At 47.5% G+C, this 19,969-nt stretch overlaps 3 protein-coding genes across 4 annotated transcripts; 1 reads left to right on the forward strand and 2 right to left on the reverse strand.

The window, feature by feature from the left end:
- Positions 1-57: 57 nt before the first annotated feature.
- On the reverse strand, positions 58-2,999 carry LOC117137339 (serine proteinase stubble). Its single transcript, XM_033298734.1, has 6 exons — positions 2,397-2,999; positions 2,034-2,338; positions 1,259-1,778; positions 1,088-1,195; positions 346-444; positions 58-285 (listed from the first exon to the last, which is right to left on the reverse strand). Exons 1-6 carry the CDS (start codon positions 2,464-2,466, stop codon positions 218-220), a joined length of 1,170 nt encoding a protein of 389 aa, XP_033154625.1. The 5' UTR covers positions 2,467-2,999; the 3' UTR covers positions 58-217.
- Positions 3,000-3,647: 648 nt separating this feature from the next.
- Positions 3,648-4,770, forward strand: LOC117136520. The gene is made up of 4 exons (XM_033297465.1): positions 3,648-4,014; positions 4,078-4,163; positions 4,270-4,420; positions 4,474-4,770. Exons 1-4 carry the CDS (start codon positions 3,756-3,758, stop codon positions 4,644-4,646), a joined length of 669 nt encoding a protein of 222 aa, XP_033153356.1. The 5' UTR covers positions 3,648-3,755; the 3' UTR covers positions 4,647-4,770.
- LOC117136519 lies at positions 4,767-16,594 on the reverse strand. 2 transcript variants are annotated; one of them, XM_033297462.1, is made up of 9 exons: positions 16,461-16,594; positions 15,849-15,922; positions 7,628-9,745; positions 7,406-7,536; positions 6,941-7,171; positions 6,051-6,162; positions 5,733-5,986; positions 5,319-5,612; positions 4,767-5,261 (listed from the first exon to the last, which is right to left on the reverse strand). In XM_033297462.1, the coding sequence occupies exons 3-9, from the start codon at positions 9,061-9,063 to the stop codon at positions 5,146-5,148; spliced, it is 2,574 nt and encodes an 857-aa protein (XP_033153353.1). In that variant the 5' UTR covers positions 9,064-9,745; positions 15,849-15,922; positions 16,461-16,594; the 3' UTR covers positions 4,767-5,145. The 2 variants fall into 2 exon arrangements, with proteins under 2 accessions (XP_033153353.1, XP_033153354.1); XM_033297463.1 differs by lacking the exon at positions 6,941-7,171.
- Positions 16,595-19,969: the final 3,375 nt, after the last annotated feature.

The raw sequence follows: 19,969 nt of genomic DNA on the forward strand, positions 1-19,969 counted from the left end.
GGCGGGTGGCGGCGTTCAAGGTCGGTCTGCAGCCCACTTCCCAAATGGCAAACGCTATTACAATAGGCTAATTGTTTTGTTTATTAAATCTAATAAATAATGCGTCTCTGGCGGCGGATTGCACGTTGCCATTGCCTAATGCTACGAGCCGTAAACTAATGAGATGTGTTGCATTGCCAAAGGTTGGATGGGATGGGATTTCCAGGGTCGTATGCAGCTATAGCTCGTTGCGGGCCACCACTTCCTGTATCCACCTCACAGTCTTCTGAACGTTGTGATAAATTCCTGTGAATGAAACAAACAGTTCTAGATTTTTATAGATTTGGCAAGGTATCAGAGTCTTACCTGGCTGATGATCTACTCCGCAGCCGAAGCCTGCACTGGTTATGCCCACAAGCACAAAGCGACCGCGCTCCTTGATCACGAGCGGACCTCCGGAGTCACCTGGGATACGTAAATGGAACAGGGCTTTATATTAACAGAATTAATTCTTTAAGCTAAGGATATATTAAATTAGAATAATTAATTCTTCTAAATCTAATCTAATTCCTTTACAATATGTTCTTCATAAGCTTTGATTTATGGTAGTTCATTAAAATTGCCAAAAAGAAAGAAAATTTAAGTTTGTTGTATGATATATATTTTCTTTGTGAAACGGGTCTTAATCTTGTTGATACGTTAGTTAAAGTCTTTAGGTATGTTTTAAAAGTTTGGCTTAATACAAGATCATATTAATTATCAGAAGTATGTAAGCCATAACAAACACTTCATTTCAAAAGCTAAGCCTGAAAGTATGCTGTGATACCTGAACTACGCAATGTCTCATAAAATGGACAGATTATGGTCTCTGAACCAAATTTAATTAGCGGAGAAGTAAATATATTTAAAAAGTAATTATATTTATTATATTTATTTATAATGATATAATCTCATCCATAAAGGCTCACAAACTTATTACCAGATTAATATTCCCATTTTAAAAAAGGTTTACTTATAAACGAACCCATAGAAAATATGCTGAGCTTATATACTTTATATTAAGGACGTTAGGATGAAATAAATCAACATTTCAGTGGCATTGACTCACCCAAGCAGGCATCCATGTGGCCATCGGAGTGTCCGGCGCAGAACATCTCGGCCTTGATCTCGACATTTATTTGCTTGCTCTCGTGCCAGCGAATGCAGTCCAGTGTGGCTGAAATATAAAAAGGAATACATTATAATATAATTTAATAATAAAGTAGGATTCAGCACTTACTTATGATGGGAACACTGGCGACTTGCAGCATGTTGGTGCCCGCGTGGCCCATGTGCGCCTCCGTCTTGCCCCATCCGGCAATGAGGCCCTTGCGACCAATCAGCCGGATCGGATACTGCGGCAGGCAGATGGGCAGGATGTGCTCCGTGAAGGCCGTCGGCTGGGCCAGCTTCAGCAGGGCCAGGTCATACCTGTCCGGCTGGGTCATGCGGAAGTTGAAGCGGGGATGGATGATCTTCTGCAGCACTCCGTGCTTTTCCACGGGCAGCGGTTCGTGTATGTGACCCAGATCCTGCGTGTCCAGCTCACCCAGGTACACGGTGATGTCCGCCAGGTGGGCCTGCTGGATGCAGTGGGCGGCCGTGGCCACCATGTTGGCCGAGATGAGCACCCCACCGCATTGGTACTCCGCGATGCGGATGTGCGCCTGCCACGGATACTCCGCAAACTGCGCCGGTCGACCGCCAATAATGCGCTTCTGAAGCGTGTTCTGCGCCGTCCGCGGCAGTCCACACTCGGGCTGGGAAAATGATAAATATATTAAGAATGGTACATATGACATGTATGAGTCAATGCCATTTAATGTCTATATGTATATATAGGCACTCAACATTACATATGAAAGTTGCACACCGAAATGGAAAACCCCTGAAAATAAGTAGCATCTTCATTCTAGCTTTAATTAGGAAAATCCTGCCCGTCTGTCAAATGAAATTGCTCAATTATCCCGCTCTGCGGTCGCAATGGCTCAATTACCGCAGCACAGCAGACCCACCTTGGGATTGAGCAGCTCGTTGTCGTCACGTCTGCGCAGCATGATCCGCTTGGGCAGGCTGTTGAGGTTCAGCTTCAGCTTCCCATAGTCCACCAGGTTGGCCAGCGGCGAGGAGGGGGAGTGGAGCTGCTGCTGGTGCGGATGCTGTGTCTCGGCGACGCAGCAACTGAAGAGCCACTTGTTGCTGCCACATCCCTTCGCGTGCTTGCCGCCTTGGAGCCAGCAGGAGAAGCTCAGCTTGCAGGGCCACACGCCGCTCTGGTGGACGCATTCCGCGGGCACCCCAAGCAGGGTGTTCAGAATATCTGGGCGGGATTGGGTCACTAGAGGTGGGGTTCCTAGCGAGCGTGCATATGTACTCACTGGCTTGGCTGGGACTAGACTGGCAGATGAGCAGGAGGAGGAACAGGCACAGCCACAATAGCAACTGCATCTTGGCGTTTGATTCGGGGTCACTATTCGCACTTTGCTTCTCCCCGAGGAGGATGACACTCAAACTGAAACACTCATCAGAATGGGCTATAACGCTTTTGTTGCCAATGAAAGCATGACAGTTTCTTATTCACTTTTAAGCTGGCTCTGCGCTGCCGTTTTCTTCTTACGTTTCCTATTATTGCTGCTCCACTTTTACTAGAAGTCGGTGCTGTTTATGGGCCTGTCTGGGTGACTCACGGAGCTCTCGGGGAGCTGCTCGGCGGAAAAGAGATCTGTGTCCTTGATAGGCGAACAAGTTTCGGGGTCGCTTGCAAATGGGTCGCTGGTCGGGGCTAATGGATTTTTATATAATAATCATAATGGGAACCGTGCCAATTCTGTGCCGACTGGCTCGATGACACAGTTTTCCGTTCAGTTTTCCTTTTCCCAGCAGCCACGCACCTGCGTTTCACACCACATCTTTCGATTCCGATTTCTGAGAAGTGTTCTGGTATTCTTCCGGGGAATAAGCCACAACCGCACGCGCCGCTGGCCAAACGCAAACTAACTTCACGCCATTAGCCAAGAAAGACGCAGCAACAGGTTCATCTTGGTTCTGGTTCGGACTTCTCTTGCTGCTGCCAGTTGTAGTGACTGCTGTCTTAACTTGTTGCTGCTGCTGCTGTGAGGCATCACATGTGCTGGCCGATCTTCTTCATCATCACTACTAATTATTACGAAATGCTGATGACGCCGCCAGCGGCGCAGGAAATGTTCTCCCAGTCTATTGTAATTATTTTATGCGACATAATTGCAAGAACCGCTGCCATCTCTCGCCGGAATGGGAGCAGCTCAGTTCACTGGCGGCAAGCGGAGTGCTCTTTGGGGTTAGGCCATCTAGACAAGGGAGAACTACTAACCGAAATGGGGGCCACACATTCATTTAAGTAACTTTCTAACTTGTCGCCACCTGGGCGGATTAGCATATTAAATAGGGTTCTTTAGTGTCGCCTATTTTAGTGCCATTGGGTGGAGAGGTGAAAATGGATTTTAAGACCCAAGAAACTAAAAACTCATTTCTCATTCTTCTATGTCTCTAAATGGGCTTAAGTGACACCGCATGCTTGATTGAGATACAAATTTATTTGTTGGTGTTAAAGAAGCAGGCCCTGATCCCAGTCCTGTCACCTGGTTTCCACTCGTCTGGCCTTCAGTACATCGTTGTTTGTTCTGTTGCAAACACATACAGACCCCAAACAGCAGATTCCGGCAGAAAGCACGTTCAGTTGGAGCACAACAAACGGTAACATGGCCCCCAACGATCCATCGCATCCTGGTGGAAAGTCACCCGCCGTGGCGATCGCCGCCAGCCACACCATATCATACGTGCAGTGCCAGAACCTCAAGTACAACGTCATCATCCTCGGCTGGCTGGGCGTGATCATCTCCGCCGTCATCCTGGGCAGCTCCGCGCTGACCATCCACTTTCGTCCGGACATCGAGCTGCTGCTCAACCAGTGGCCCATGAACTTGGTCCCGATCGCAGAACAGCAGCTACTGATCAATTGTGAGTATCCCTAATCTTAAGCACTAACCTTGGGATTACCTAATGATGATTACTTGGCCACAGTGTTGACCATCTTTAGCTCCATTGTGTACGGACTGTCGCTGATCAACATGGGCGTCAGTCTGCTGCTGCTGATTGGTATTGCCCGGGTAAGTAAAACAAGATCCAGTTGACTGGCAAACGTAATAGATGAACTTTCATTCAATTTATAATTAATTTAATTAATTCAATTATAATTAAATATGTCTTCGACAGGACTCAAGCTGCCTAATTTATCCCTGGCTGATCTATCATGGCGTTATTTTTGGCTTTGGTCTTTACTTGGGGGTTTTCTACGCGACCGCAGGTCTGTTCATTGACCTGTCGAGCTTTCTAATGTGTCTTCTGGTGTTTAACCTTGTGCTGGGTAAGCCGACTATATCTTGACCCGGAGATCCCAATTATTAACGTGTACTTTAGTTATATTTTATAAGATCTATCACGAGGTCTTCACCCTATTTCGCGTGATGGAGCAGCAGTCGAAGGATGGCGGAATGGGCGGACTCTACTACCAGGATGCGGAGCATGGATGGACTGCGGCTGGGGTTCCCTTTCAACATGTCTATGTGCCGCGTCTGCCGATGCCAAAGTAACAAGCACCTTGACCATTTGCAGACCCAGACTTCAACACCAACAGCAACGAATGGAAAAATTAGAAAAATATGTCATTTGGACTTTGCTTGTACTATTAATAAAACTTTCACGGGCTCGAATTAATTTCAATATTTGTATAATTTATTTACACACGAAATGGAGTTCATAAATAGTTTTAAAATTACATAACAGCGCATATGACTAAGTAAATTAAACCGTAATTATCAGTTATAATTAATTTAAGGCTTAGGGTGCTTGCAGATACAGATATATCGCACACGTGTGTATCTCTCAGATACGCACTGCCAATCCTAACTGCTAACTTGTACTGCGCTAATTTGTCTCTTAGTTTAAATTGTATTTCTTGTGTAACCATAAATTAGGCGGCGTGGATCGGAAGCGGAGCAAGGAGCAGAATGAAGTGAGTTATGTACAAAACAATCTGTGGCCCACTTAGCAGGCAGGTGCGAATACGATTGCGATTGCGATGAGAATAAATTAGATGTTCATCGTGAGTCCGACGACGTAGGATACCCAGTCCACGGTCTTGCTGACGCTGTGATAGATTCCCGGCTGGCCGCGGGACGCGCAGGAGTAACCGGCAGAGACCACACCTATAGGAGATCAATCGTATTAGTTAATTTTATAAATCATAGGGACCATATACGCACCAATCAGGTACCAGCGCCCGTTCTTGTCGTGCATTAAAGGTCCTCCGGAGTCACCCTGGCACGAGTCCTTGCCTCCGTTGCGGTAGCCCGCGCAGAGCATCTCCTGGTAGATGACCACGTTGATGCCGTTCTGCCGGTGCCAGCGCTCACAGATCCGGTTCTCGATCACGGGCACATCCACGGCCTGCAGCGTCTTGGGACGCAGCCGGGAGCCCGGGTTCAGAGCTCCCCAGCCGGCTGCCCAGCCGAATTTGCCCAGGAAGTCCTCGTTCTTCTCGGGCAGGCAAATCGGAGCTGTTAGTAAAAACAAATAGATGTAAGTACTTTGTTGTTTACACGCCTACATTTAGATTGGCTATGAACTAACTTCTGATTTGATCAGTTATATTATAATATAATATCTGAAAATCTCACCTATGTGGGGCATGAAGTGCACGGTGCGCTCTAACGTCAGCACGGAAATGTCGAAGCGGTCCGCCTGCGGCGTGAACTTGAAGTACGGATGCACATCGATGCGGCGGACTCCGAAGGTGTAGGCAGGCAGCGGCTCCACGGCCGAGTTGATCACGTAATCGCCCAGCGTGACATGCACCTGGCGCGGAGTGGCCCGGGCCACACAATGACCGGCGGTGACCACGTGTCGCCGCGAGATCAACGAACCTCCGCACCTGTGGGGAGGAAATCATGGGAATAAGTACTGAGGTAGGAGGAAGCTAGCTCCAAGGTGCTCACCTGGAGGAACCGATGCGGATGTAGGCCTGCCAGGGAAAGGAGCCGAAGCCCGCATCATCGCCGCCCACAATGCGCCGCTGGGCGGTCTGCTTGGCCAGCGAAATGCCGCAGCCTGAAAGGGAGAGGAGTCGGATGAGTTGGAACCATGCACCAGGATCTCTTAGCGTAGGGGGATTCGGGTATCTGGGATGGGGTTAGTGGAAGCATTAACAACGGGGCGACCACCAAACAAGCAATTAGGCAAACAAGCTGCCGGGTTCAGATCAGCTTTCTAGAGTCGAGTGGAGTCGAGTCGAGTCGTCGCGTCTTGATGGGATTTGGGGTCTCTGTTTCGTCGTGGTCTACACTTGGACGTGGACGTGGAGCGTAATGCCGTTAAGCTATGTGTAATATATGGCTTAATTATCATTAGCGTGCTGTGGTAATTAGCATGCTCATGCCGGGCAATTAAACTTATTTTATACAGCTCCGCTGTCTTTTATTCGATGGGCGATGCGAGGCGACTCCTTCGCGGGTGGCTTTGCTTGGTTTTTAGTGGCGTGCGTTGTTAGAGGCATCTTCGGTCCACATGCGGCTTAATTAGGCACTGAAAACTACCCAAGAGTGTAACAATAACAAATGCGAGTTACGAGTGCATAGCTACATAACAAAACAACAAAACGAACTACAAAACAAACGTAAATTGTTAGGGGTGGCATGCAAATTATTTCTCAACTATTTCGCCTCTTATTTATGTATATATCGGCAATTGAGTATTGGTACTTGGTACTGGGTGTACTGGGTACTGGGGGGTTGGATACGGGTTGGGGTTTAGTGTGCACGTGCTTGGATTGGTTTGGATTGGATTCAATCAATTTGGCATTCAATCGATCTGAGGCTGCCACACTCACTGGGTTCGTTGTTCACGGGTCCGTAGTTCTTTTGCGGCAGATCGGTCAGATCTACGGCATTGCCGACGAAGTCCGAGCTGCCCAGATTGGCCGACTTGGCCGTGCGGTGGCAACAGCCGCGCAGCAGTCCGTCGCAGGTGCCCTGAATGAGGCCGCCGGAGAGCCAGCAGCCCAGGAAGAACTCGCACGTGCCGCCCCGGTGCTGGCACTCCGTGTCCGTTGTGATGTCGACTGTCGAATGGGAATCGGAGTTGCAATCGGTATGTTCTCGTGTTCGGGCGGGGTGTGTTCTGTGTGAGCGTGTGTGGGTTCTGGGTTGGATTCTAGACTTTCTGGGTTTCGGGAGTGGGGTTACGTGGCCTAGTGCAAGCAGTTTCCCAGCAGCTGACTGACCCCTTCCTAAGCCCTACCGAATGCGGGTGGCGGTGGAGGGGGTTGAGATCGGGTCGGGGACGTGGCACTTACCTTTCTCCTTGAACGTGCTCGCCGACTGCGGACTGCTGGTCGCCTCCGAGGCGCTGTCCAGCTCCTGCAGACTGTAGTCATTGCGCACATCCTGCACGGCGGCCAGTTCGTTGATGCCAAAGTTCTGGTCCCTGTAGGAATGCAATGGATTAAATATATATATCTAATGGTGCCTACTTACATCCGAAGGAGCTTAGCTTATATATCAACATTTACTCTTACCTGAAAGCAATGTTATCGCTGAAGTAGACTCCGTTTCCGGAGGGTCCGCTGCTGCCGGCGGGTCCACTGGGTCCGGTGGTGCCCACGTTGTCGTTGGTGGGGAAGACGACCCTCGGACTGCGCGACGACTTGTAGGGATAGTAGCGGCTCTTCCGGGTACCCTGGTACTCGCTGGGTCCCACGTATTCCTGGAAGTTCTTCTGCGGCCCAAACTGGCGGACCGGAGCAGGAGGACCAGTGCGGAACTCAGTGTCGCCGAAGTAGAAACCTCGCTGGGGTCGCTGCTGCGGTAGCGCGGTGATCGGTCCATTGATGTCCCCGAACTTGGTCACATCGTCGCGATAGAGCTTGAGGCCATGGGGCTTGGAGTTGCTCACCAAGCCGGGAAACTCGAAGCTGGAGGACGCCGTGTCCGAGTCAAAGTAGAGCTGCCGGGTGTGCCGCGTCTCGTGCTGCTCGTACTGCGTGGGCGGCGGAACGGGAGACGCATCCTCGCTGTACGGCTGGGGCTCATAGCCGCCGGCACTGGTGTCCCCAAATATGGGGTTGTCCTCGCGGTAGGCCTGTGGATGGAAGGGACTGGCGGGCTTCAGGCTGTAGCTGGGAAATTGGAAGCCCACGCGGCGACTGGTGTTCTCCGGCTCGGCGTACTCCAGCTTGTCCGTGGAGCTGGCGGCGGCCAGGAGATCGCTGCGTTCGGTTCGCTCGGGACCCAGTTCCAATGCAAGCGGCTGCTGCTCCGGTCCAGATCCCTGGGTGGCCAGATCGGCGCCAAATTCATGGGCCACGGCGGCCACTCCATCGGCCGGAGGTCCCAGCGCGGAAAGCGTGGCATTCCGACTGGGACGCAGTTGCAGCAGCGCCGCGGATCCATTCTCCCCCTCCGTCTGCAGCGGTATGTACATGTAGTTGCGCCGGCGACCCTGGCGCGTCACATTCTCCGGCATCGTGGGCACCAGCTGCTTGGGCACAGTGATCAGCTCACCCTGCGGCAGTTCCACGGACGGGGCGGGAATGATCTCTACGGCGGGGTCCGAACGCCGCTGGGCTGCGGTTGAGTAACCACCAAACTGACGAGCGGTGCGATAGGAACCGAAGGACTGCACCACCGTGCCATCGCTGCGCTGGCGCAGGTCCTTAAAGCTGATGTCGTCCTGCCGGCTGAAACTCTGGTGTGGCGCATACAGATTGCGGGCGGTGGAGGGCGTGGTGGCCGCCGTAGCAGCCGCCGTTTGCCAGGGCAGCAGCTGGTGGCCGCTGAGAAGGGCGGCCGTGGTCACCGAGGTGGTGGGCGTGGCCGCGGATGAGGCGCAGCAGCAGTAGGCGAAGAGACTAACGGCCAACGCCAGGCGGCTCCATCTCCAGGTGTTGCGTGTGCTCCGGCTGGTGGTGGTGGTGGTGGTATTGGTATTGTTTTCGTCGGTGGCCACTAACATCTTACATCGAGCAGGATGAGCGGCGGTGAATGGTGGTTGTCGGGTGGTAATGACACTGGCTCCAATTAAGGTGCAGCCGCACAACTTCCTGCTCAGCGCCGCCTGAACTTGAAAACCAAACGCTGAACGCACCGAAGCCGCCCAATCCGATCCGGTCCCAAACGAGCTGGTCCGTTTCGCTTTTCCTACGCTTCGCTGCTCTGGCTGCTCTGCTGCAAAAGTGGATTCCAAGTGCTGTCAGCTGCGTGCCGCGTTCATTGATCTCCCCACTGGATTTTGGTCTGGGTATCGGCTTTTGGGATTTTCCGATTTTCTGATTTTCCGGCGCGGCGGCTCTGTTACAATTTAGCTGGATTTGCGGCAATCTGTGTGCCTGCCGCCGATAGCTCAGCTCGTGTGGCAAGTTGCCGGTTTCGTTGCCAGTTGAATTGGTCCGGGTGCTGGGATGGGTTGGAAGCGGCGATGGCGATACGAATGGCGATGGCGATGTCGATGGTGGGATGTTTGGATATGTGCTCGTGGGTCCGGCGGTTATTGGTCTGTGCTGCTCCAATGGCAATTATGGCAATTGCTGTTGACGCTTTAACAGCGGCGTTTCAGGCGGTTTCGTTCGGTTGCATGCTGCACCGCATCGCGACAACGTCCACGAGGAGCTCTGGCCACGAATCACTTCCTTAATTGCCTGCAACGGATAGGCACAAACATAATCATTGGCGGACCGGTTTATTTCGGCAATTAGGAGTGGGTGTAAGTTAGCCCATGCTCGAATACTAAAATGACTGCCTGCTGTAATCTCCGCTTTGCGCATTAAATTCCCATTAATTCCGTAGTAAATGACTTTTAAATCATCAATTTACGCCGAAAACTCGTTTAGCAGAGGTGCACTTGCCACTTGCTACTTGCCACTTGCCACTGCAACACGCGTTTCCTTGGTCACACATGTCACAGTTGGGTTTTTGGGAAACCTGTCGCCGCGATAAAAGCATCTCGGAAAACTGGAAAAACCATCATCAGCAGCTGGCGGCCGCTCGCAGTGTTTTTTATATATTATTTTATTTAATTTTTTTTTTACTTTTTGCGCATTTTTTGTCTAATTTTTGGCCTTTTCTCCCCCTTCTCTTTTTGCATTTCACGTTTAACGATAGAAGGAAATGAATGAATGCAGCGAACAGCGCAATAAAAGCAAGTACGAATCGCAGTTCAGTACCCTGTAGCCGCATACATTAGGGGTATATTAGTGTTGCTGGAGTGCATTATCACGGAACTAATTAATCAGGAAAGTCTGTTCGATGGGATGGGTTTGGACATGGCTAGTTGTATCATTTGATTATGTTAATCACTTTGTCTACTCTTTCTATTAACCATGTGCAATTTTACCAGATTGTTAAATATAAGAAATATACCTCAAAGATCTTTAATGATCTACTATCTTGACAATTATGGATTTTCCTAAGTGGACCGAATCAATTGATTACTTTTCTTTGGTATAGAATGTTTAGAGCAACAGCACTCTCCATGCAATAAACAAATTTATTTGTCGCGATTATAAAATAATTGAATCTAATTAAAAATCTAAAAATTAAATGCCACTATTAGTATAGTATTTTACTTCTTGAAACTCAGAACTCCTAGTCACATTGGGCTTAGTCATCTGGCACTTCAGCCATCGCAGTCGAAAAGTAAGAGTTAGCCAGCTTTTTGCTCTGGTCGGCAGCATTGCATCCGAAGTCAGCGTGTTTTCACTTTCATTTGGAGTTCAAGCACCATGGAGCAGCTGGTCGGCGAATGGCTTTTGCTTATTTGCCGCTCCGGCGAGCGCTTCCTTTAAATTTGTGCAAACTTGACACTTTGAACTTGATCTGCGGTGTGCCGCCTGGCGATTTTCCGATTCCGATGCACCAGGAAGCTGGCGAACGAAAACGTGACTCGGCGCTTCGACAGCTTTGCATAATAGTTAACACATTTTGCGGACACTTTATGTATGTATAGGCAGACGATGGTTATGAAATATACTTTTTTTGGCGACCCAACAGGTTTTGCCAGCCTGGGCTTGAGCTTCGATGATTTCCCTGCTGACGCATCGTGATGCAACCGTTGCAAAACTCAATTTACATTTCGGACAGTGCACGCTAAGTTCGGGCTAATCCCTGCTGTCCGGCCCACTGGATCTCTCCTGGATCGGGTTACGTAAGCCTGCTACTTCACCGACAGCTGCCCCATCATCATGACCACCATCCTCATCATTAAGATGATCTTCATCAGCGCAGCAACAATGCGCATGCGTGTTGTTTCCATATGGAAACGGCCTTGAGTGAAGGACGCCGGAAACTGGCTTTCTGCGGCCATTTCTCTTTCTGCGCCTCTTACGCATAATTTACAATCGCTTTGTTGTGCTGTTCGCTTTCAGTTTATTTGTTTTAATTAAAAATACTTGGCTGGAACTGCCATTGCCACTGCAAGGGCCTCTGCTTGGATAGCTGAGGCTATATTGTGGGCCGCATATTCCGCACATCCCTCGACTCCCGCAACTCCATTACTTTTGTTTTAGTTCGGCGCTGGCAGTGAAAGTTTTTTTCTGCTGCAAACAATGCGTCGTTCACTTCGCTTCGTTTCCAATTCGTAGTAAGCAAGCGATTTTGTTGCTTTTCTGCTCGTAATTGAGATAAATGCATTTTAAATGAGCCACCGCAGCTGCAGCAGCAGCAGCATCAGCATCAGCAGCAACTGATTGCAGTTGCAGTTGCGTATGCAGATGCGATAGTCCACCGCTCATTGCATTTGGGCACTCGATTATGCGTCCCCAGCTCAAAAGACTTTTCTTTTATCTGGCCACGCATAATTCACGACAAATGAATTCTCCCCGCCGCCGAAGACAATGGCTAATGCCCCGGATGACAATGGTAATGGCTGCGGCCGCGACATGGCCAACAACATCTGCAACATAGGCAACATCTCCAACAATGGCAACACAAAAGCTCAGCCAAAAGTTGTCATTTCAGTTGTCTCCCGGTTGTCGCTGGCTGATGAGTTGCGCATAAAGTAAATGCGCGGCAAGCAAAGCCGGCGGCTCAAGGAAATTTTTAAGGTTTTTTGTTGAATTGGGGGAAAATGCCTAAATTATGGAGGAGGGACCCGGGCGCTTGCCTAATAAATTAGGAAAGCCGAAAGAAAAGAGCTGAAACTGCTTTCATGCCAGATCCGAGTTAGCGGCTCCTTAACGAAAACGGGCGCGAACAATGCCGCTGCACTAGTTGTAAACGAAGCTTTATTTCTTGTGCCATAAACAAAATTAGTAAGCATAACTACCAAGGGGGCACAAAATTAAAAGCCTGGTATATTTCTAAATAAATTAATAAGTACATACAAGTACATGTGAAAAGTACATACAATTGTATATTTGTCCAAGATAGCAGCACTTATTTATTCCTTTTTTATAAAATTATGTTTTAATTTTCTTGATTAACTAAAACAAACAACATTCAATTAAATATATTCCATACATTTGAGTAATTTTAAGTTTTTTTTACTAAAATCGTAGCTGATTAAAGCCGACTATAGCAAGCATTTACTGTACTCTTCCACAGAGAAGCGCCAAGCCATTTTTCTAGTTTTTTCAACTTTTCATTGGCTAAACGCTCACATTTATTTAAGCAAGCAATCAAGAGACGATCACAGCAACCACCAAATTGATAGCCGCTCCTTTCCCACTCCCACTCCCAGTCCAAATCCCACTTCCACTTTCGGCGTTTGTCGTCTCGGTAAAGTGGAATTAAAATAGATTTGCTCAATTATTTTGAATTGCTACCATTCGCAATTACGAATTGTTTGCACAAGCCGAAAGGTTAAACCCATTTGGCTTTCCACCGCCATCACCACCACCCATCTCCCAAGTGGGTCAAACAGCTGCGCTCGTCTTGGCCTGGCCAAAGCCAAATTAGTTGGAAATCGGTGTCGTGCCATTGGCACATTTCAGTCCGCCTCAAAACAGAGGCGACAACAAACGGACTATGCACACATTAGAGCCCCGAAAGTTGGGTAAGGTAAGTGCCGTTGTAAGCCGCTGCCAAGAGCGTTTCATCACGCCCGTCCGCATAATCAATCGATGGCCAGAAGATGGCACCTGTGACGTCTTCCCAACACACACACACAGCCAAGCTGGGGAGTGTTAATTAATATTCCATACGTAGGTTGATGCGCAATTGTTACGAATGTGTTAAGTCAACACCGGCAGCAGCAGTAGCAGTAGAGTGTTAAGAAGTGGCCGAGTGTAGACCATGGCAACAGCAATAACAAAAGCTGATGGGTTCATATATGTAGCATGGCATGCAAATCGCGCACACAACACAAACACCGATGATTATGCAATTAGCGCCACTCACACAAAGGCAGGAGCACACGGCTCATGAGCCATATTAATCAATAGATTGTGTGAGCTCTACGACTGTCGATTAGATAAGCGCAATAAACTCTTGGAGAATTTCGTGCTAATGACTCGTGCCGTGCTGTAAGACATTAAAGATGGTGAAAATACCCTCTGGAAAAACGTAGGCAACGAACTTGACATGAAGAAGGAAATTCGAAACAACATCAAATCCAAATCAAAGCAGCCAATAGATGTTTAGGCGAAGAAAAACAAAAGACTTAGGCAACGAACTTATATACAAATCAAAGTGACTGCAAGAAGTTTGGGGGAAACTTTGTCGGAATAAAAACAAAAGACTCAGGGCACAAACTTAGGCCTGCCGGAGGTGAAGCTCAGTCAGATGCAAATAATAAGCTGACCCAAAGCCAGTAGCTACTGCGGTCGACTCCCCCTCAAAAGAAAAACAAAATAAAAAACAGACCGCCCAATTAACAACAACAAGCCGATAAACAAACAACCCGAATGCATAATAAACTCGACTCGAAGCGGAGTGGGGGAAAAAAAATGATGAAAACAAAAATTGAGAAATCATTTGCATAAATCCAGCAACAATTTTCGAGCATTTCGATTGGCTTACATAAGCCATCAGTGCACAAAGAAGGTAAGAGAGTGAAAAACATTTACATAAAGCATCAAAAAGAAAATAAAAGCAAGGCGAATGAAGCCAAGAAATCCATGGCCATGGTCACAATTTGGCGGAACTTGTTTTCCAGCGCCCGGGTCGTATATCTCGGATTTTATTACACGACGAAAAGGGTCCCCAATCCCGAACCGGATTTAAGGGCATTCGAGCAGCAGCAGCAGACCCAAAATTAAGTTATTTGTGTCGTCGGGCTGCTGGAAAGAAAGTTCTCAGCCATATACTCCTCGGATGTATATACCTAAATATGGCACCTTTAAGTATACTCGTATATACAGTACATATATACAGTAGCATGCTCCAGAGAGCAGGCCGAGCAATACGAGTTTCTCCGCTTATGCAATAAGCCAGCCAGCCCTATATTGAAAAAGCGAAATAAAATAAAACCACTTGAGGAAAACGTAAAAGTAAAGAGATGTTACCAAAAAATAAAAAGACAGCGTCGGCGTTGCTGATAATGAAGTTCATGTCATACTCATACACACAGATACAGACACGAAAGTATATTGTGTAGTCGACACAAGACATCGACGGAGCCATAAAAACGTTGCCAAATAATTTGTGGCCCAAGCTGCAGTTAACCAAATTGGGGCTAAGACGATGCGCCCCCCTTTCTCCCCACTTCGGCTTTTGCCTCTTGACTCATTTCACATTTCGTTTGCCCTTCTTTTACGCACTTTTGTATGTGGCTCAGTATTTATGTTTTCCGGTTTCTCGCCTCTTTGCTTTTTGCATTTCGTTGGCTTTTATTTTATTTGTTTTATTGGCGACTTGACATGGTTTTTTTTTTGTTTTTTGTTTCAACCCCTTCGAGCCAACCTATTTATTATTCCAAGTCGGTGTCGGTTATACAATAATTATCAAGCTGTTAATGTGGAAACACATTGAATAATCGACCGCATTTTGACATTGCTTTTTGGGTTATCAATTATGACATTTGAAGTTCAGCTTTGATGTCACAAGTTGGGTGCCTTCGTTTTGTTTAATAATACAACTTCTAAACTTGGTTCGAGTTAAGTAATACAATCAATCGAAAATTGATTTTTCTGGAAGAATTTGTACTGCAGTTTATGTCTCTCAAGTATTTGATTTGAATATGTCTAAAATAAGCAGTGTAGCCTGTAAATATTTATTCAAATTAAATAAATGGACTTTAGACTTCACTTTGGAATGAAAAGCATTACATATGGCCAAGCAATTTTTGGACTCGCAACTCGATTCTCGAAATTTTCCCGTTTTGCCACCCAGCTGTGCCCCAAATTACACTTGCATGCAGCAAGAGCAATTAAAACCAAAGCACACCGGATTCTAGCAGTCGGGAATGATGGAAATCCATATGCACTCGTATATGGATGTGGCAGGTGTTATGCCAAAAACCACGAGCACTCCCCTGACGGGACAAACAGATGGATGCATCGAGTGCGGCGGATTATGTGTCCAGGCATTTTGCAAGCATTTAAGCGCAAATACTTTCCACATTTTGCAAGCGACCACGACCACGCCATGAGGTTTGCGTTTTATGCATTTGGCAGAGTGGTATATGGTAAGATTTATTAGATAATGACGCTTTACTTTTGCACCATAACTGAGTAGTTTCTTTTTCTGCGGTTCGTGAGCGGTGCAAGTGTTGCAACGTGCAAATGATTTAACCGCTGGCAGCCGATAAAAGTCGATTTGCGGGTCCTAACTAAGCGAATTTAATCAACAAATTGGGCTTCTTACCTGCGAGGCTGCAGCGAAGTGTGCTGAGAATTAATCCAATTTCGATTGCCGTATTCGGGGGCACAGTGGCAGTACTGTGCGAAATGAGAGAAAGAAATTGTATTAGGATACCGATTACAAATTGCCTGCAATTTATTGGGCTGTTTTCTTTGCACTTTTCATTATTGTTTTGCCGTGTTGTGTTCGGTTTCGTTCGGTTGAGGCGAGAGTAATAATAAAAACAAAAATGCCTTATTTTTCGCTTTTCGCTGCTGGCTGATCGGATCAGCAAACAAGCAGAAATATTGTTCAAAGTCGCTCGCAACAACAGCGGCGCAGCAGCAGCAGCAGCAGCGATTGCGACTCCAATTGCAAAATCAAATCACTTTCACTGTCAGGCGCAGTTGGTTGGGCGAGGGGAGGCGACGGTTTGCGGGGCGGGGGGCGGTGTTTGGTATTCGCAACTGCAGGCAACTGCAAGCCAAATGCAATCCGTAGCACTCACAATCGCTCGCTCTATCTCTTGCATTTCAGCTATTATTGCTGCCACTTTAATTGCAGTTTTCGGCCATGTTTCGCCTCGAGTCCTGGGCCTTTATCTTAATCCTGCTGCACTCACACAGTGGCACTTACAGCGATCGCGATCACGGACGGGGACCAATGTGTCTGGATACAAATGCACAGCTACGAGCGCGAGGCTGATACCGAAGCGGAGCCGAACTTGAACGGAGCCGAACTTGAAGCGCGAACACGACCTTCTTGAGCGACGTCTCAAAGAAGTCTGAACGGTCTGCGCAGGCGCAAAAGCTGAGCCAAGCTGAGCGCGAGCTTTTTTGAGCGGCTGCGCAGTCGCAGCGCCGCCGCCGCGGCTCTTCCTACGAAGCAGCGGCGAAGCGGTACTGGAAAAATCAGCTGTCTGCCATCCCGCTGACGCGCCTCCCTCCCCTTGGCCGTGCGTCGATTAGGCAACAATAAATGCACAGACAAGCGTAAAAGATATAAAAGGGGGTGGGGGAACTGGCAGCGGGCAGCGGGGAGCTGGAGTACTGTAACAGCCACCGCATTGTACAAATAATACGAATTATTGCTTAATGCCGGCAGACGTACGTACACCGTACAATACAAATGAAACTTGTAAATGGCAGCCGATCAGGGACCAATAGGCAACAGAGGATGCTTCCTTCTTATGAGTACTGGACATGTTTAATCTTCTAGATCTTAACAATTTACTAAAAAAAGTATTATATTTTAAGATACCCACTTGCATATAAAGTTAAGGAGGCCAAATATGTTCATCATGATTAAGCTTTTAAAGCTTTTATATTTATGTATGGAATTTAAATTCAAATAAGTTCAGATAAAATAGGCTTATTTAAAATTCAATTTGATCCTTTTGACCTTCATCAAATAGATTTTTTTCGGTGTACCTGCCCCCCTTTCAGCTGCCCCTCACCATCCCTTTTCGTGGCTGCAATTATGATATGAAGTCGTAAAGCATCATTGGCCGCCATGGCCAATAGTAAGCACCATCGCTTTATTTCAGTTTTTGTTGCCGGCCAAACATGACAGCCGCCAATTAAACATTTTCAGTTCATATTTTCCCAATGCCTTTTGGCCAGCTACCCCGATAGCCAGAAAAGAGAAAAAAGAAAAAAGAGAGAAAAAATCATAAAAACAGAACCCGCAATTCACGAAAGCGTCGCAACATTTAATATCTTTTGACAGACTGTGACAGGCTGTGACTCCACCGTGACAGCTAATTGCAGCTGATATGATTGAAATGTACACGAGCCAGCGTGTGCGCCTTGTCCAACTGACACCACACTTACCCAATGGAGAGCAAGCCAAGTTGAGTGCAATCCGTATCATCACAGAAGTCCAATTTCCAGTCGCAAAATACTAGAAAACCGCGAAAATGGCCAAGAAATCTAAGGAAACATGCCGAACATTAGGAGTATAATGGAATGAAATGGAAGGATGATTACATTTTAATTGAATTATAACCTCGTATAATGATCATCTAGTCTTAAGACGACAGACCTTCTGCAGCTCTGCCCACAATTAACCGCACTGAGTTCAATAGTTGAAGTATGACAACTCACTAAGAGGTCCCAACAAATCGCTCCCCACAATGGTTCATTTGTTATCTGGTCGATCCACTCGAGCGTTCACACCCGAGCAGTTCGGAGCAGTGGATACTTAACAATTCATAGTCAAGGCTGGACGGGGACGCCTTGATCTTAAAACGGGGTGGTACGGGTTTTGCCCGGCGCACCAAAGCATCGACGGATGGCATGTGATGACTTTTGTGTCGCCTAAGCCAGCGGAATGGCCTTTGGGAAACCGCGAGGCGGTCAACACAACATCCGCTGCCGCTTTCAGATGATTCATCCGGCATCCGCTTTTTTGGCGGATTTCTTCTATTTACTTTTGATTGCTGCCCCTTGCTGTTTGGCGGGGCTAAGAGTCCGTTTTGCTCTCGATTCGCACACGAATCGAAAGTGAAAGGAGCAGCGCCAGCATTTCTTCATCTGTATCTGCAGTTGCTGTCAAGTCGCCGATGCACGGAGAGAAATTTAAGTCACAACTAGCTAATTATGAACATTGATGAAAGCAGAAATGTATCAATATTTCTGCATTATTTCACAATATTTAAGCAAAGGTTGATATTATTATATTATATTATTTTTAAAATATATGTTTCCAAGTACCAATATAATGTTTCAGTGTTCCACTGCTGCGAGGCATGGACTTTGGCTTTGGTAATGGCATTGGGAATGGGTGGGAGCTGGGGCTTCGGATTGGAATTGGGATTGGGATTGGTGCGGGTGCTGCTGCCGCGTGAACGCTTCAGCTTCAACTTCAACTCCAGCTTCAACTTCTGCTTCAACTTGAGTTCGAGCGGCAGCTGCTGGCGGATGCTGCGACAGTTGGAAAGTGTTTGCCGCCTGGCTGTTTTGCCATTTCGTGTTTAATTTTTGCGGCCAGGGCAAATATTTGCATACAGCTCGCCACCGACGCTGGCAGCCAGCAACCGCAAAGTCGAGTAGCAATTGCTCTTAATTTCGCGTGGCACAATTTCCGAGGGGCAGCGACTGGTCTCGGCTCTGGCGTATTTATGAATATTCATTAATCGATGACAGGCATTTGGAGTTTGGCGTTTGGAATTCGCCGGCGCGATTTCTCTGCCCACAGTGCCAGTCAAAAATCGGCGGCAAATGAGGCATCGCAAAAACGAGCAACTGCAACGAGGAAGTGGCTGGCTTTGCCACACCACACTACATCGCAACACACACACACACCTCTGAGCAGCCGGGCAAACGAAAATCGATAATTGAAAAGAAATATTTGCAGGCAGATATGCAAATCTGCGGCACTAGCTCATATTTGCCCCAAACAGGGTGTTGCGGGGCGTGTCCGCGGGTGTGCGCGCACACCCTGTGTGCCACATACAGGAAAATACTCGCAAACGAGTATCGGCGCTATGCCTCGCGTATGCCATCATCACTTTCACCCAGAGGTGATATAATGGACGCAGCCCAGCGATCCCCGGCTGCGACACCAGCTGCCTCTTCCTGGCACTCAAACTGGGATGCTGCCACTAATCGCCGCCTCTTCGATGCACACGTGCTTCACAGCCATGAAGATGATGGCAATACCAGCTAATACTCGTACTCAGGATAAGTGACCTACTGAAACATTTTAGTCGGATAAATACATATCTTTGGGATAACATTATCAAGTACTTCTAAAGCTGCAATCTAAGTCTGAGATGAAATAAACATAAATTCAATAAAATTTGATTAATATTCCCCTCCTTAAATGCCCATTTGATATTTCTTTATAGGTAATAAATAGTAGGGGAATCCTCCGTATTCCCCTACTTCGATATTGGCTTTGTGGTTAATCCAAACTCGTGATCATTATTAGCACCCCAATTCCATTTGCAGGTCCCAGAACAATTGAAGCCTGGCGGATCCAATCTGCCTTTTGTTTATGCGAACTTAGCACCAGCCCTCGATCGTTGCTAACGATTATCAACAACACCTTCTAATTCGATTAGCAAAGCTTGACAAATTGCCAATATTTAGCTAGCCAATTAGCAGATGTCGGTTCAGTTGAGACAAATAAGAAACACCAGA

Source organism: Drosophila mauritiana, chromosome 2R (assembly GCF_004382145.1).
Source record: "Drosophila mauritiana strain mau12 chromosome 2R, ASM438214v1, whole genome shotgun sequence".
In the NCBI taxonomy this organism is placed as follows: Eukaryota; Metazoa; Arthropoda; class Insecta; order Diptera; family Drosophilidae; genus Drosophila; species Drosophila mauritiana.

Coding starts and splice junctions, on each gene's coding strand:
- LOC117136520 (XM_033297465.1), top strand. CDS start 3,756: ATGGCCCCCAACGATCCATCGCATCCTGGTGGAAAGTCACCCGCCGTG. Junction 4,015..4,077: donor ACAGCAGCTACTGATCAATT/GTGAGTATCCCT, acceptor ACTTGGCCACAG/TGTTGACCATCTTTAGCTCC. Junction 4,421..4,473: donor GGTGTTTAACCTTGTGCTGG/GTAAGCCGACTA, acceptor CGTGTACTTTAG/TTATATTTTATAAGATCTAT.
- LOC117137339 (XM_033298734.1), bottom strand. CDS start 2,466: ATGCAGTTGCTATTGTGGCTGTGCCTGTTCCTCCTCCTGCTCATCTGC. Junction 1,779..2,033: donor ACGAGCTGCTCAATCCCAAG/GTGGGTCTGCTG, acceptor TCATTTTCCCAG/CCCGAGTGTGGACTGCCGCG. Junction 445..1,087: donor CCACATGGATGCCTGCTTGG/GTGAGTCAATGC, acceptor TACGTATCCCAG/GTGACTCCGGAGGTCCGCTC.
- LOC117136519 (XM_033297462.1), bottom strand. CDS start 9,063: ATGTTAGTGGCCACCGACGAAAACAATACCAATACCACCACCACCACC. Junction 7,172..7,405: donor GAGCACGTTCAAGGAGAAAG/GTAAGTGCCACG, acceptor CCCATTCGACAG/TCGACATCACAACGGACACG. Junction 6,163..6,940: donor ACCCGTGAACAACGAACCCA/GTGAGTGTGGCA, acceptor TCTCCCTTTCAG/GCTGCGGCATTTCGCTGGCC.